Raw genomic sequence first — 18,388 nt, forward strand, 5'->3', positions numbered from 1 at the left:
GTTTGTTTGTTGTTGGCAATTTGCAAAATATGAAGTTTTTGTTAGCAGTAAATAAAAAAAAATGTTTTTACTTAATTTTATTTCTCTAAAGCCAAGTAAAAAAAAACACAGCACAAAATACTGTGCATGAACATAGCCTAAGGGTTAGGGATCGACCGATTATCGGTTTGGCCGATATTCACGATTTTGGACATTATCAGTATTGGCAATTACCTTATCGATACTCCGATAATGTCCCGCCCACCGAACCGCCCCCACCGCCGCTGCCCCATTGCTTCCCCATTCCCGGCTTTATAATTACCTGTTTCCGGTGTACGCGCTACTTTTGGCTCCTGCGGCGTCATGTGTTACGCTGTGCAATGACTAGTGAGGTCCTCAATGCGACGTCACCGTCAGTGCGCACAATGACAGCTCATAAGGACGCCGCCGAAGCCAGAAGTAGCGTGGACCCCAGGAGCAGGTAATTATAAAACCGGGAATGGGGGAGGCAATGGAGCAGCAGCGGCGGTCTCTGGCAGGGGTGGTGCGGTGGGGGGTGCGCGGCACAGTGTGGTGGGGGGGCTGGTGCGGTCGCGGTGAGAGGACTCAGGAGGACCCCAGGACAGGCAGAGAGAAGCAGGTGGCGGCGGTGGTCTCTGGCACCGCAAAAGCCGCTGCAGTTCATTGATTTAAAGCGCACGCTTAAAAAAAAAAATTATCTGCAGCGATTTCGCTGCGGGGGAATAAATAGCCGATAACTTATACCGATATTCCGGTATAAGTTATCGGCTATCGGCCCTAACAAAAAAAAATTCAAATAAAAACACAATATCGGTCAATCCCTACTAAGGGTTATTATGCATGTAAACTCCAAGTATGTCATTTATAATAAGCTCACCTATAAATGCAAATGTTGGTAAATCACAGTGGCCAATTACATTAGATTTGTAACATATGAATGTAATACTTACCTAACAAGCTACTTATCCATATGGCCAGGTCTTCCTGCATAGGAATCAGGGTGGCTTCATGGCGAACAGCCAACCACTGATCGAACTGAGAAACATCAGACAGACCTGGGCCATGTCTTGGAGTAAGAGGGCTTCTTGGACTTAACGGAAGATCATCTCCAAACCAAACCTGGACAATAATAATACTACTAATAATCATAGAAAACTAAAAAAGTGAACTAATCGTTATTGGCAACTATGTTTCAAGAGAAATACCAAGGAAATAGTGAGCATATGTCAAGCACACAAAAAGTACAACAGATGCTAAGGCAAATAATATCACAAAGAGCAGAAATGAAATATCAGTAGGTGACCATGGACCTGATAAACCAATGATCTCTAAAGTGGACATCACGTTTGTCAGGCTATTCTGGTAGTTTTTGTGTTTCAACAGCTGGAAAGCTACAGGTAGGAGACCAGTATGGTAAAGTATGAGGATAGGATGTTTAACTTTCCAACTTCTAAACTGGAAGACATGCAATTCTAATATATACAACTTAATGTCATAAGAAAAGAAGGGACTTTCACCTAGTTACGTGTTTATTATGTGACTGGGAAGTAAAGTAATATGGTTAGATAAGGAGATTTACCTGAACTGCAGGATTCATATTTTCTGAAGATTTTATCATCAAGTTACTAAAAAAGACAAAAAAGGAAACTAAGGTTATCTTCAAGTATATATGGACTTCAAACAGATCTCCATATGGATTCCCTGGTACTGAAATCTAAGTAGCCTGGGGGCCCAGATATGATTTTAGGGGGGTGAAAGATGATGCAAACACGAGATAAAAACTAAACTCTGAGTTACATTTAAAAGGGTAGGAGAAACTCACAAATAGTAGTACACTGCATTCAGCTTATGTTTAAGGTTACGTTCACATCTGAAAAGTAGCTTATATTTTTGGGTATATATTTGCATACTGGCCAAATGAATTATATCACAACATAAGGGTGCTGAGTACAACTGACTTCAATAAATGGATTGTACGCTACTAGTGACATTGGGGGAGAATTATCAAAAAACTGTAATCAGATTGCTTCTTTCATTTTTCAGAGGTTTTCTGTAAATGAAAGAAGAAATGTGATTGGCTGCTACAAGCAACTACCCCACTCTTCCTTTATACAGGTTTTGATAAATATCCCTCAAAGATGTGCATTTTTTTTTAAACTGAAGGAAAATTCTCAGTAGTAACTAGCCTCCCAAAAAAGAAGAAAAATGTCAAAACTGTATTTTCATAATGTAGAGATCTGTACAAGGTCTAGCCTCGTAACTTTTAAAAAACGGACACTAGTAAAGAAAACCCACCTGCTCTCCGGGAACCTTCCAACAAGGGTTGTGTTGTTGTTAGTGCACACTGGCTGCCATGACCTTCAGAGAAAGATATTATACAGATTCAGTACACTGATAAATGGACACCGCTCTTCACCCACCAGAAATGTAAATGAACCCCTCAACAACCGCTAAGTTTACTTTCACACTGCAGTTAGTATAGCGGGAGAAAAATTTGTGCATGCATCATCTTTTTCTCCCGCTATACTTCTCTAAAACAACGGACCCCATTATAATTAATGGGATCTGTCGGGACCCGACTTACCAGCCTGGTCCTCTGCAACTTCCAGTTTACCATTGCTAAGCTGCTTCTGAGATGACATGTCGGAGCAGGACCTGCCCACTTAGCCAATCACTGAGCGCAGCAGTGTCCAGTCTCTGTATGTGATTGGCTGAGCAGACAGGTTGTGCTCAGACACTATGTCTTGGAAGCAGCTACAAGCTGGGAGCAGCAGGGGGTCAAGGGTTGGTAGTATTTATTTTTATCCCCACTAGCGTTTCTTGCTGGTCTTGCAGCAATGACATCATGTTTATCAATTATGTGACTGCTGCAGCCAATGACGTAAATAATGACATCACTGCAAGTCTGGTAGAGAATAGCAGAGCAATTGCAGATGGAGTATTGGTTGTTTTAAAACATACTCTGCTCTTAAAAGAATAGATAAATAAAGATCTTAAAGGAGTACTCCGGTGCACACTTTTTTCATGTTATCCCGTCCGGGCTGCAAAATAAAAGAAAACGCACTTTATCTTACCTGCCAACGAGCCCCCGGAGCTCCGGTACAGGTGTTCAGTCCCCGGGCTGTATTCTTCTTACTTCCTATTAGCCCGGCACGTCACACGGAGCTTCAGCCTATCACCAGCCGAGGCGGAACATCGCTGCGGCCAGTGATAGGCTGAAGCTCCGTGTGACGTGCCGGGCTAACAGGAAGTAAGAAGAATACAGCCCGGGGACCGAACACCTGTACCGGAGTGTACCGGAGCTACGGGGGCTCGTTGGCAGGTAAGATAAAGTGCGTTTTCTTTTATTTTGCAGCCCGGACGGGATAACATGAAAAAAGTGCTCACAGACTACTCCTTTAATTACAGTCCAAGGCCACAAAGCCCTTGCCCTGACCCAAAGCCACACCCTATGTCATTTTAAGAACAAAAAAAAAAATGAAAAACATATATGAATTGTTTAAAAGCTTGCTCTGTTCAGACAGAATTTTTTTTTTTATAAACTTGAAAAACGTATTGTTTTACTCCAAATGATACACATAAAATCGTGTAAAAATTTTATAAAATATGCAAACATTACTGTAACAGCTGAAAAAAAACCCAAAGATTAACTGATCACAATTCCTGTGGATCTAAAACTGCTGGGACCCCCACCATTGACAAGAACGGGAGTCCCTCGTTCCCCGAGTGAATGGAGCATCAGCACACAGGCTTAGCTGCCACTCCATACACTAGCTACAAAAGAGTACAGTGCTCGGCCATCTTCAGCAATTCTATTGAAAGTAAATAAAAAGATGACTGATCATGCACATTGCCCCGCCATCCACTTGGGACAAAGGACTTTTGTTATTGGGGGGGGATCCCCATAATCGGACCCTAAGGAATAAGATTGTTAACTATATATTTAGCCATCAAAAGTATTCAGCATTAACCCTTTGAAACTGCGCTAGCTTAGTACTACAACTGGAAATCTGTATTTTAACCATTACCAGCAATTCATCCTAAACATAGTATAAATGTATACTTCTCTATGCAGTCCTGGTGCCGGCTCAAAGTATCGATGCTAAATTCCGACTAAATCTACACTCAGATTTCTCTTGTGTAACAAGAATCCCCTCCGAGAGGTAATCCTCAACCACACATTAGTACCCAGGTCCATTATGTACCATTAGTGTTAAGGAGAAAACTGACAGCAGACAAATGACTACAGGACTCCGAGCTCCACACCAGTCTCTAAACCTGTGTAATACACACTTGTCTTCTTTCATCATGTTAAGCTCATGTATTAATCTGTTTCAAAGTATTTATTAAATGCTGGGCACCCTGCCTGATCTGATAGTATATCAATAGTGTGATCAATACATTGCTCTCAACATGGCGCATTACACATTATTGCGACTGGCAACCTAGAGAAACCTTGGCTGTTTATCCATGTTTTACAGCTAAAACTAGCACTCTAATAAAATTATATATAATAATAATATATAATAGTATATAATAATGTAAATAACACATATATATATATATATACACACACACACATATACACACACAGGGACGTGCATGTATATATATATATATATATATATATATATATATATATATATATATATATATACACATACATACACACACACACACACACACACACACGCGCACACACACACATACACACACACTTAGGCCATTTTAATTTCACTAAAACTCTATAGCGCAGTATTTCCCACCCAGGGCACCTCCAGCTGTTGCAAAACTACAACTCCCAGCATGCCCGGACAGCCTTTGGCTGTCCGGGCATGCTGGGAGTTGTAGTTTTGCAACAGCTGGAGGTGCGCCAGGTGGGAAACACTGCTATAGCATAACATTTAGAGATGAGCGAGCTTACAGTAAATTCGATTCGTCACGAACTTCTCGGCTCGGCGGTTGCTGACTTTAGGCTGCATAAATGAGTTCAGCTTTCAGGTGCTCCGGTGGGCTGGAAAATGTGGATACAGTCCTAGGAGATTCCCTTCTAGGACTGTATCCACTTTTTTCCATCCCACCGGAGCACCCGAAAGCTGAACTAATTTATGCAGGCTAAAGTCAGCAACTGCCGAGCCGAGAAGTTTGTGACGAATTGAATTTACTGTAAGTTCGCTCATTTCTAGTAACATTTTACAGAGACCACCAGTAATCCGCAGAACAAAGGGGATGTTGAGAAGAGCGTCCTGTCCCTGGTCCTCGCAGCTTTACTCATGTCAGATGCTGTTAGGCTACACCATTGACCGAGGCTTCATATTTTCCCATCTACATTGCTTCTGTTTAGTTGAACAATTATGTTCCATTTGAGACCTTTACAAAAAAAAAAATTCCCCTTTTCCCCTCTTTTTTTAAACAAACCCCCCATTCAGTAATCTGGTAGTAAATATGGAAAGCCTTAGAGTGTTCATTTTCCCAGCCCCATGCATGTCCCTACACCCACACAGGCCGAGCATATGAAATGTGAGAACACGCAGGGTCAGATATTCAGGAATGGCCCCCAGAAGATAATGCCACATCTGTTCTAGCAGTTTCCATGCCTTTATGCATATGCTACATCACTTCACTACAGAAGAATGACAAGTAGAAAACATGGTGTATGAGCTCACACAAGCCTGAACTATAGAAGGGTGTTGTGTGCTACTCTAGTATACTGGACAAGAGGCTGGGAGAACAACCAATATCTACCGTAAAAAGGCCAAGGACACATGGAAAAGTACTTAAAAGGGTACTCCGGTGGAAAACTATTTATTCAAAATCAACTGGTGCCAGAACGTTAACCAGATTTGTAAATTACTTCTATTAAAAAAATCTTAATCCTTCCAGCACTTATTAGCTGCTGTATACTACAGAGGAAGTTCTTTTCTTTTTGAATTTCTTTTCTGTCTGACCACAGTGCTCTCTGCTGACACCTCTGTCCATGTCAGGAACTGTCCAGAGAAGGAGCAAATTCTGTTGGTTTAGTTATTCTCCTTTAATCATATTACCAGATATTGCCTGGTGTAGGAATAACTATAATGGTTATTCCTATGTTTATATAGCACCAACATATTCCGCAGCGCTGTACTGAGATGGTCATCTCATCCCTTACATCTGTCCCCCATAGAGCTCACTATTTGTGTTTAGTGCTGTGCAGACACTTAAAGGGGTACTCCAGTAGAAATTTTTATTTTTAATTATTATTTTTTTATATCAACTGGTGCCAGAAAGTTTAACAGATTTGTAAATTACTTCTATTAAGAAATCTTAATCCTTCCAGCACTTAGCTGCTAAATACTACAGAGGAAATTATTTTCTTTTTGGAACACAGAGCTCTCTGCTGACATCACGAGCACAGTGCTCTCTGCTGACATCTCTGTCCATTTTAGGAACTGCCCAGAGCAGCATATGTTTTCTATGGGGATTTTCCCCTACTCTGGACAGTTCTTAAAATGGACAGAGATGTCAGCAGAGAGCTCTGTGTTCCAAAAAGAAAATAATTTCCTCTGTAGTATTCAGCAGCTAGTAACTACTGGAAGGATTAAGATTTTTTAATAGAAGTAAATTTACAAATCTGTATAACTTTCTGGCATCAGTTGATTTAAAAAAAATAAATACATTTTTTTTTTTAAGTTTTCCACCAGAGTACCCCTTTAACAAGAAGAATATGATTAGAGAACTGACCCTAGAGGCCTACAGTCTGAAATGGGAACTGAAAATATTCATTCTGAAACCGATGAGTAATGCAAAGTTACTGCCATAATTTCACATACATAATGCAGCAGAACCAATTTGGTCATTTTGTCTAAGGATAATAAAATAATAAGGATAATAATTAGAACAGCTGATACACAGGGTGACACCATGACGACATTTGTTACATGCTCACTTATGTAGCAGGGCTGGATTTGTCCATGCTGAAAGGAGTGGTCACAGATGACGGAACCCTTTTAAGGGTTTATTCACACGTACAGTATTCTGCCAGGATTTGATGCGCAGAATTTCAAGCTGTGTTCAGTCTAGGGCTGATCGGTATGGCCAAATGTGTATCGCGATATGTTTGTAACTTATGGTGGTTCCACGGTGTATAACGGTATCCCCCCCCCCCCCCCCAAAAAAAGTGAATTAATTATTAGCAGAGCGCTGTGCTGTCCTCATCAGGGTACTACTCACGTCACCCGCAAGCGCTGCCACTTCGTCCTCCTGTTTGTTGCGGCTGCCGGCGCTGACACTCTATACTATATCCCTATGCACGGGCTGCAAAAGGTAAACAAAAAATAAATAAACTAACGCATGTTCCGATATCGGCCTTACGCTGGGGACGTGAACGTCGGAGAGCCGTCAGCCTATCACTGGCAGCAGCGATGTTCCGCCTCGCTCCTTACATGACAGTGCGCTCAACCTATCACCGGCCGAGGCGGAACATCGCTGCGGCCGGTGATAGGCTGACGGCTCTCCGACGTTCCACTCCCTAGGAAGCAAGTCCGGACAGACGGGGAAGGAGAGCTAAAGTTTATTTTGTTTACCTTTTGCCGCCCGCGCATAGGGATACAGTATAGAGCAGTGGTCTTCAACCTGCGTACCTCGAGATGTTGCAAAACTACAACTCCCAGCATGCCCGGACAGCCAACGGCTGTCCGGACATGCTGGGAGTTGTCGTTTGCAACATCTAGGAGGTTGAAGACCACTGGTATAGAGTGTCATCGCCGGCGGCCGCAACAGGCAGGAGGACAAGGAGGGCAGCGCTTGCGGGTGACAAGTGATTAGTTCCCCGATGGGGACAGCGCAGTGCTGAGCTGATAATTGGTGGGGGCAGAACAGTGCTCGCGGGTCACATATGATTAGTTCCCCGATGTGGGGACAGCGCGCTGCGGCTGATAATTCATTCCCGAGGGGGAGGGGCCAAACCGGTATTGCAGTATGAGTTAAAATTCATATCGTGCAGCACAAACATTTCGGTATTTGGTATGAACCGGTATACCGCCCAGACCTAGTTTAGTCATTCAGTTTATATTGAAATCTGCAGCAGAAAATCCTGCGCAGGATACTGTACGTGTGAATAGACCCTAAAGCATACCTGATGTTTCGCAAGATTCTTATACATCTGCATGGTTCCATGGTTTTGTTAGGTTAAAGGGGTGTCTGTCGAAAGTGATTTTTCTAAAAGCATGCCCTAGCTACCACCTTAAACACACAAAACCTAAAAACATACTTATCTCTCAAATTTACAAAGGGGGAGGGAAGTGCCATTAAACTATTCATGCTTATTGGTATAAAAAAAAAGTGCCGGGTAGGTAATCCCAATGTGGCGCCTACCCGGGATCCTGCCACTGCAGGATGTTAGTCTACACCCTGGCGACATGGATTTCCTGTACACATGCACACTCCTATCAAATGCTCCATATATGATCGGGGCTGCCCCGGACTGGGAGAACTTTGGCATGTGTACATTTTTCTATTGTTATGTTTTACATAATACTCCTGAATGGGGCAGACTAATTGTCATCTCCTATACATGATGTTTTTTGACTGGGACATACTTCAGTTCTATTCCATTGACCGGGTTGATTTGTCTTTATTCAGTGATCCGTTTATAAATATAGAACACCACATTTGATACTGTTTATACCGTAAAGATACAGTTGTTTGTGCTCCCCTGAGAACGTCTCTAAGGCTGCTTTCACACTATAAAATTCATCCGTTTTAACCCGTTATAGCCTGTTATTAATAACGGACGTTATTTTGTGACGGGAGAATGAACGGAAGAAATAGTGCATGCACTATTTCTCCCGTTACTATCTTCCATCACAAAATAACATCCGTTATTCATAACGGACTATAACGGATTAAAACGGATAATGTAAAAATCCCATAGACTATAATGGGATTTTCTAACGGACGTTTAATGGCCGATTTTCAGGGTTTTCATAACGGAACATCAAACAGATCTTTAAAACGGATGAATTTTATAGTGTGAAAGCAGCCTAAGTGTGGTGGATTATACTTTGGGATTGAAACATATGTTGGAAACAGCGTTTTTTCATACATATTTGTTTATAACTACGCTAGTAACAGCATGCAGCTGTGTTTGTGTACAGTGTAATTAACCATATCTGTTTTGTCTGTATATATGATGCAAATAGACGAGTAATTACAGCATTATGATATTGTTGGCCAATTAAGAGTGATTACAGCATTATGCTACTATTGGCTTATTGAGAGTCTAGGAGATTGAAAAAAAAAAAAAAAATTATATTATATTTATATATATATATATATATATATATATATATATATATATATATATATATATATATATATATCTCTGTTTTCTCTCTTTTACCTGGTTAAAGAATACACTTTTTTTTGGTGGTTTTTAATGTATACCAATAAACGTGAATATTTTAATTGCGCTTCCCTCCCCTTTGTAAATTCTGTTGAATGCCTGGGAAAACTGGGCATCTGGGCTGGCATATAGCCTAATTTAAATAAATATATATGTTCTGGTTATACTTACCTCTTGCCCAGTTTCCATAGCCTCAGGTCATGGTTCTGGGACCCGATATGGCAGACTGAGCTCCACCAATTACTGGCCGTGGCATTGTTTCGCATCAACCCCAGCACCCAGTCAACTTTATTTCTTGGTGCCCAATATGTTAAATTGGCATTCAGCCAATCACTGGTGGCAGCAGTGGTGTCCTCCCTCAGCCAGTGATTGACCGAGTTGCACTTTGACTTATTGGGCGCCAGAAACAGGAAGTGGAGCATGGTGGAGATCGGGAGCAGCGGTACTGGAGGCTGCAGGAAACAAGTGAAAGTTAAGTATAGGTCTTTTTATAGGCACCTGTGCATGGTTTTAGAAATAGCTTTTTTGCCAGACAACCCCTGGTTTTTACATTACAACACCCTGATTCCAAGTTATTAAACTTTGAAATGAACTTGTAGTACCTGCCAGGAGTAGTTAATGCCCTTTTTGATGCCCCCGGAAGTTCTGCATTCATTAATTATTAGCATCCTCTAGAGCAATGGTATTCAACCTGCGGACCTCCAGATGTTGCAAAACTACAACTCCCAGCATGCCCGGACAGCCAATGGCTGTCCGGGCATGCTGGGAGTTGTGGTTTTGCAACATCTGGAGGTCCGCAGGTTGAATACCACTGCTCTAAAGCCTCTCTGCCTGCTGTGTGGTTTAAGAGAACATGTCATAGGTCAGCTGATCACAGGGAGCTTGGCTGCTTCATCTTGGCTGACAAGCCAGTCCACTGACAGTGCGTGGCGTATCTCTATGCCCCGTCATGCTTTTGTTTAACGCGCCCCTGCTATCTGCAGACTGAGCTGAGATCATGTGATATTCCATGGTGCACAGCCATTTCTCATTCACTCCATTTCAGGGGAACCTGAGCTAGGCTATTTGCTAGCAGTACAAACACTCCTGTCCTTCCTTTCCCTTACTTCTCTGGCCAGTCACAGCACAGCACATGCTGCTCTTTGCTATACTATGACAGGGTTCTGGAGAAAGTGTGCTGGACTGACCAGGCTGGCACTGTGCCCAATTTACAAAGTATACTACTATAAGTGGGATGCAAATGGCAAGAAGAAGGAGTTACCGATGCATCGAGTTTGCAACGTGCTGTATGAGCAGAAATAAAAGAACCAGCAGTAGCACAGCATGGAAATGGTTACACTAATTACAGAGCTGCTACTGTTGTTGCATATGAGAAGCTAAATAGAAGGGTGGGCAGTAGAGATTAGTGAAGTTACAGTGATACGATTCGTCACAAACTTCACGGCTCTGCAGTTGCTGAATTTAGCCTGCATTTAGTTCAAATTAGTTCAGCTTTCAGGTGCTCCGGTGGACTGGAAAAGGTGGATACAGTCCTAGGAGAGAGTCTGCAGCCACCGGAGCACCTGAAAGCTGAACTCATTTATGTAGGCTAAAGTCAGCAACTGCCGAGCCGAGAGGTTCGTGATGAATCGAATTAATGTAACTTCACTCATCTCTAGTGGGCAGCCCTGAGCTTTATGTGTGATGAGAGTGAAGCCTTGATTTACCTTTCAGGAACAGTGTAGACCATCAGACAGAGTGGCTCAGCTTGTAATACACAGCTCACACTTTCTCGGGCTCCTATTTCTGTATGAGAGCTGCAGAGAACAAGGTAACTCTTGTCCCCACTTTCTGTATATATGTCTCATTCACGATACAGTGAGACATCATAGTGTATAGCCTTTATCAAGAAAAAATCTGGGCCTCCTGTCTCTGCTGTGACTGCCTCCTTGGCAATCTGTTGAATCACTTGCAGGTTGGATGGTGTTTATGCTGGCCTCCCTTACTTTGCATGGCTTTAGAAATATCCCACACACATATACATACGTGTTTATTACTGTGTGGGATGAACATATATTTAATATAAGATATTGTAAAGGAGGAAGGATTAAAGAGTGTTATTGGCAGAACAGCTTCACAGTGCTTAGCGCTACACGGCACGGAGTGGTATGTTGTCACGGTGTTCTTTCCAAACATGCGTTGGTTACCAGACCCCCTATTTGTGTATGGAAATGAGGTACAGTTCAATCTCTACACAGCAAATATAAGCATGACAGCAATAACCCAAGAAAATCATTGACAAGATGGACATGAAGGGAGGTCTAAACAGTGATCACAGTGTGTCAGATGTTGGCATAGGAATGTAGACCTTAGGCAACAAGATTAAACATTCAGTGCTGCTGCTGCCCACATGGGCTACAAATGAATGGAGGAACTTACATTCTGAATGCCACTACCGACAAACCAAGTGCCAAAGAATGTCTGCACCAGAAAACTGTTCTGTGACATTTTATAACAGAGCTCTCTCTGTCAGCACTGGGAAATGCTTCCATGGATAAACATCTCTGTGGAAATGATGAGCCTCACAACTCCTATAAAGCACTAAGGATAGTATACGAGCTGCCGCATGGGGATCTCATTGCATATTTTTATTCTAAGTTAAATCCCTTATTCCCCATCCACAGGATTCATACTTTAAAGATGGCAAAAGCTGTATATTCCTGCTGTAAGGTTATATAACATATTTAATACTCATGTCATGTGGAATATGAATTCCTGATCGGATAATACCTGTCATCGTACATTAAGGGTACGTTCCCACACAGCGTATTTTGCTGCGTATTTGGTGCTGCGTATTTTCCTACCCATTGACTTCAACAGAGAAAATAAAATACGCAGCAGCAAATGCGCAGCAAATACGCCGTGTGGGAATGTACCCTAAGGGTCTATTCACACGTACAGTATTCTGCACAGGATTTCTGTGCTCAGTCAGTCAGTTTACATTGAAATCTGTAGCAGAAAATCCTGCGCATCAAATCTGATAGAATACTGTACGTGTGAATAGACCATAAAGGAGTAATCTGGTGCAGGAACACTTATCCACTACACAAAGGATAAGTGTTTGATTGCAAGGGTCTGACCGCGTGGACCCACGATGATCTCCTGCACAGTATGCTGGAAGTCCCCTGGAACGGGGCGTGACGACCACTGAACAAAACAGCAGCCGACATCCCACACCATGTATCTCTATGGGAGATCCGGAAATACCTGGACGCTGTATCTCCGGCTCTCCCATAGAGATACATGGAGGGGGCATGTCAGCCGCTGCTTCATGTGGGGGTCGTCACCCTCATCTCCTGGGCACTGCCGACATGCCATGCAGGAGATACAACATGCAGACACAATGTTAAAGAGAAGAAGGAGTTTTGTGAAAAAAGTTCTAAGTTAACCTTGTTCATGTAAATCTCTGCTCATTTTGGGCTAAATAGTCAAACGGGAGGTTCCTCTTTTAGCTACAGCTCTCTACATGCACAGATAGCTGTCAGTCACTGACTAGGACCTCCAACTTGACTACTTAGACCAAAATGAGATTTACAACAATATAAATTATTGGTTATACTGAAACATTTCCCATAAAACTATATATTAGCCTACTTAACAGAAACTGGATGTACAGAGGTCATGGGGAAACAGGGAAGTCTCACAGATGCTTTTATTTTCGGTACTCCATGTTGCTTCCCATGAGGAAATTGCCAAAGAAAGAAAATTTACATCAAAATCCATAAAATATAGTGAGGATTTCCTGCCGAAATTTCCAGAGCAAATTTGGTGTGTGTGAATGTACTTTTAGGGCATATGGTTGCTACAAAGGGGATTTCCCTCTCAATACCTTTCATGAGCCTCTGACTAGAAATGAGCGAAGTTACAGTAATTCGATCCATCAAAAACTTCTCGGCTCGGCAGTTGATGACTTTTCCTGCATAAATTAGTTCAGCTTTCAGGTGCTCCCGTGGCTGGAAAAGGTGGATACAGTCCTAGGAGACAGTCTCCAGCCACCAGAGCACCTGAAAGCTGAACTCATTTATGCAGGCTAAAGTCAGCAACTGCCGAGCCGCGAGGTTCGTGACGAATTGAATCACTGTAACTTTGCTCATCTCTAACTCTGATATTAAACATTAAAGGCTCATTCACACTGAGCAGAATTCCACTTGGAAAATACAGTGTACCATGAGATTCTCCAGCACCATTCACACTACGGAGTTCCAGACCCCAGACTCTGCTAAAAGATTGAACGTGTTCATTCATTTGGTGAAATCTGCTGTGAAATGCATAGCCATTATTGAGAAGGCACCTTTCAGGGTGGTCCTAGCACCAGCTTGTTTTGCCAGCGTCCGCTCCGGACAGTCTTTGCCTCTCCATATCTCCATAGTGTGAAGGAGCTCTATGAAGCTGTCGTGAGTTGCCTGACAAAACAATTTTTCTAGGACAGTTTTTTAAGGGTTTTATCAGGTCATCGTCTCAAGGCAGAAATGTCACACAATGCAATGTTTGAAGGAACTACCATACTACTTGCGGATGTTTTGGATGAGATCACAAGTGTTCATGCTATTTTTCAGCACAATAGGCAAGAACATCTGTAACCTGTCTGTCACATTGACTGGCAAATCGGCAAACCAGGAACTCAACACAGGAAAGCTAAAAATAATCACAGTGACTACATACTCCTCATCTATTATATAAGAAGCTACTATGGAAATCAGGACTATTGGGTTGACTTTACGTAATCATTTTAAGAGCTCTTTGGTAAGGAAACACATCTTATGGTATTTGCCGTGAACTGCAAAAAAAGGGGTTTTCTGCATTTTTCTTGTCTCTTGAAGGGGTTCTCCGGTGCTTACACATCTTCTCCCCTATCCAAAGGATAGGGGATAAGATGCCCGAGTCCCGCAGCTGGGGACGCCCGTGATCATGCACGCGGCACCCCGTTTGTAATCAGTCCCCGAAGCGTGTTCGCTCCGGGACTGATTACGGGCGACTACAGGGCCGGCGGCGTGTGACGTCACACCTCCGCCCCGTGTGACGTCACGCTCCGCCCCTCAAACGCAAGCCTATGGGAGGGGGCGTGATAGCTATGCATTGCATTGAGGCTTGCATTGAGGGGCGGAGCGTGACGTCACACGGGGGCAAAGGCGTGACGTCACACGCCGCAGGCCCTGTAGTCGCCTGTAATCAGACCCCAGGCCCTGTAGTCGGACTGATCACGGGCGTCTCCAGTTGCGGGACTCCCACGATCAGGCATCTTATCCCCTATCCTTTGCATAGGGGATAAGATGTCTAAGCACCAGAGAACCCCTTTAAAATAACCTCCGTCCTTACGGCACCCTCAGTGCAAATGTCGCCACAGAACTGAGAGCAGGTAAATACTGCTCTGGCAGTGACATGGCCGCAGTGTGAGCTGTACTGGAATGTCTACATGTCCCGGCGCTCCGTTCCATGGCTGCCGCTGGGAATTATTCATTTATACATATTTTGAAACTCCCCGAGGTCAGAATCGCACATGTACATGGAGCTAAATCCAGAAGTGGATTCATAAGGAATGCGGAACATAAAGTAAGGACTTCTGGTTTCTGCTGCAAAATAAAAAAAAACACAAAAGCATATTACATATAGCTTCTCACACAGCTGTTCTGTTCTACTAAAACAAAGACCACCATAATCTTCAGTCACTGCTTTTTTATTGTATTTATTTTTTATTCCCTTCTCTCTCTCTTTCCCTTCCCTCCTCCTATTTCCCCTAATGTCTTTATCTTTTTATGTTCGCTCTCTTTCATTTGGTTGAAGAATAAAGATGGGGAGCTAATGAGTTAAATATTGGAAGTAGTCAGATGACTAGGGGAAGGAGTGTGAATGGAGGTTTTGGACAGGATGCATGCCCTGGATTTATGTAAAGAAGAAGGACTAAAATAAATAAAAAATATATAAATAAATTTTACGGAAAATATACTAGTCAATGAATTTAAATATATTGGTAAGATATATAGTGTATTTTTTAAAATAAGGTTATGGTGAAGCGTTTTTAAATTTGTAAAAAAAACTTTATAAAAAAAATAAAAATACTTAAAAATAAATAAATCTTCAGTCACCCCTAAATTTTAGATTCCCAACAATCCGTGAATCTCTCCCTGCTGGGTACTCAGCCACTATACCAGTGTTTTTCAAAATGTGTGCTTCCAGCTGTTGCAAAACCCAACTCCCAGCATGCCCGGAAAGCCTTGGCTGTCCGGGCATGCTGGGAGTTGTGGTTTTGCAACAGCTGGAGACATGGAGACACACTGTTTGGAAAATACTGCTGGTATCGAAAACCTGTATTTCTATCCAGGCCACAGCTGCAAAAAAGGTCTTAGGGCCTATTCACACGGATCATGATGCCCATTCACCTGAAATGCAATGTCTAAGCGGAATTCCGCAGGAACATTCCACACGGAGATTCCGCTGCTGCAGAGTCCCATTGATTTCAAAAGAATTCTGTTGCACTGTTCGCATGGTGGAGTTTCCGCAGCAGATGTTTCTGCCACAGAAATCCCGATTTCGGCAAAACAAAAAAAAAAAATAGACTTGTTAATTCTTTTTGCAGATATAGCTCAGAAATGCATTGCCGTCTATGAGACAACGCATTTCCGAGCAGTCCTTGCGCCCACCTGATTATTTAAAGGGGTACTCCCGTGGAATTTTTTTTTTTTTTTTTTTTTAAATCAACTGGTGCCAGAAAGTTAGACAGATTTGTAGATTACTTCTATTAAAAATCTTAATCCTTCCAGTACTATTTAGGGTCTGTATACTACAGGAAATGGTTCTCTTTTTGGAACACAGAGCTCTCTGCTGACATCATGACCACAGTGCTCTCTGCTGACATCTCTGTCCATTTTAGGAACCGTCCAGAGCAGCATATGTTTAATATGGGGATTTTCTCCTACTCTGGACAGTTCCTAAAATGGACAGAGATGTCAGCAGAGAGCACTGTGGTCATGATGTCAGCAGAGAGCTCTGTGTTTCAAAAAGAAAACCATTTCCTCTGTAGTATTCAGCGGCTAATAAGTACTGGAAGGATTAAGATTTTTTAATAGAAGTAATTTACAAATCTGTTTAACTTTCTGGCACCAGTTGATTTAAAAAAAAATTTAAAAAAATCCCACGGGAGTACCCCTTTAAATGTGCAGAATATCTGCCCGTGTTTTCCGTGCGGACAATCCGCATGTTTTACACCATGATGTAATGATCAGCACTGTTCAATCCAGAAAAGAAACTTTATGTCACACAGTATACAACCTTTAGTTACAGTGCAGCCTATGGGCCATGTATTTCAATGTATTTTTATACAGCAATATATCTTGAAGGTTTACATCAGCATATAAATGGGCCAATGCAGAATGATAGGGTTATTTCATCATGAGCCGCCTCCCACATGATGTATCAGGCACGGGTAATGGGATACAAGGGGGATACCAAAATCATCATAAAATCTGCATCCAATGCAAGTGAATAGTCAGACCCTGTTCACATCACGCTTTCACCTTTTGGCAGAGATATTCAGTTGAAGCTCCAATGCTTTACGTGTGTGTGTGTGTGTGTGTGTGTGTGTGTGTGTGTGTGTGTGTGTGTGTGTGTGTGTGTGTATGTATGTGTATATATATATATATATATATATATATATATATATATATATATATATATATATGCACACACACACACACACACACAGTCAGGGAGATGCTGTACAGTTGTGACACCTGGATGCTGCATTGCTGCCCCCCATGTCACCTTCCATCACTGGAGCTTCCCCAGGGCAGTCTATGGGCAGAGATGTCATTGGGGCATTAAAGATGGCATCCATCACCCATAGGTAATACTATACCCGTTTAAGAGCCCAAAGTATGGAAAAGCATAGTCCATTATGCATCAGTTATATATGAACATAACATATGTCTCCATCCTCATTACTATAGTACCCCATCACAGGATACATAGAGCTGTACATCTGACTATACAGCAGTGCTTTCCAAACAGGGTACCTCCAGCTGTTGCAAAACTACAACTCCCAGCATGCCCGAACAGAGTTGTAGTTTTGCAGAAGCTGGAAGCACTCTGGTCGGGAAAGTCTGCTATACAGTATAGATAACAGAGGCTGTTACAGGATGATCCCTAAGCAGCTAAAATGACAGCAGAGAGCGCAATACAAGCCTATCACAGCGCCCCCTGCTGGTGCAGCATTTTTGAAATCACAGTTACCTCATAAGTCCAGAGCACACAGCCCACTGATACATGCGCCCACCACCCGGTATACACTCCCTATACAATACAGTGTGGATACTCACCACCCGGTATACACTCCCTATACAATACAGTGTGGATACTCACCACCCGGTATACACTAGAATGTGGATACTCACCGGCCCGGTAGCACTACAGTCCCGCTGTGTCCCCGTAACGTATCACATACACTGGACCCAATGACACTGCTCCCAACTCCCTCCGTGCACTGTGCACCCCTACACACTCTGCAGTTCAGACGACCCGCCTGCCCCGCCCCTTAGTCATCTCTTCACAGTCACTGGCCGCTGCTCGCTACACGGCTTCGAACTGTCCAATCCGGTACTGGGTGTCTCCCTCTCCCTGCTGCCCCGCCCAGAGGGAGTGTGCGCGTGCTGTCCTGGAGCGGCAGCTGGAGGCTTCTTCTGGCGTCCTGTTGCCTATACAGCGGGTGTCAGCTATGAGGGCTCTCGTCATGGCTGCCTGCCCCAGCTGGCGAATGCAACATAAATAGTGGGAATTAGCTAACTTGTGTCTGCTGGGACTAGTAGGTCTTCCAATATGTCAACGGTGCTGCGAAAGGTGTCCAAAGTGTACCCCGGCCATAGGTGCCCACATTCTTGTCAACGAAGAGGATAGAGTACTGTGTACTGCAACCCATAGAGTACTGTGTACTGTTTCCCAACCAGTGTTCCTTCAGCTGTTGCAAAACTACAACTC

The 18,388-nt window shown here is 42.9% G+C and overlaps 1 protein-coding gene across 2 annotated transcripts in view; it reads right to left on the reverse strand.

Moving 5' to 3' along the window:
- The window catches only part of GAS2L3 (growth arrest specific 2 like 3), a 33,675-nt gene extending 15,685 nt beyond the window's left edge, over positions 1 to 17,990 (reverse strand). Inside the window, exons 1-4 of one of the 2 annotated variants that reach the window (XM_056574611.1) lie at positions 17,809 to 17,990; positions 2,296 to 2,358; positions 1,580 to 1,625; positions 951 to 1,119 (exon numbers count right to left, since the gene is read on the reverse strand). In XM_056574611.1, coding sequence (XP_056430586.1) covers positions 951 to 1,119; positions 1,580 to 1,618 — 208 coding nt within the window. In that variant the 5' untranslated portion in view covers positions 1,619 to 1,625; positions 2,296 to 2,358; positions 17,809 to 17,990. Of the gene's footprint in view, positions 1 to 950; positions 1,120 to 1,579; positions 1,626 to 2,295; positions 2,359 to 13,250; positions 13,415 to 17,808 lie in introns of those variants that run through there. The other variant, XM_056574612.1, reaches the window with a different exon arrangement.
- Between the last annotated feature and the right edge of the window lie 398 nt (positions 17,991 to 18,388).

Source organism: Hyla sarda, chromosome 4, assembly GCF_029499605.1.
Source record: "Hyla sarda isolate aHylSar1 chromosome 4, aHylSar1.hap1, whole genome shotgun sequence".
Classification (NCBI taxonomy): Eukaryota; Metazoa; Chordata; class Amphibia; order Anura; family Hylidae; genus Hyla; species Hyla sarda.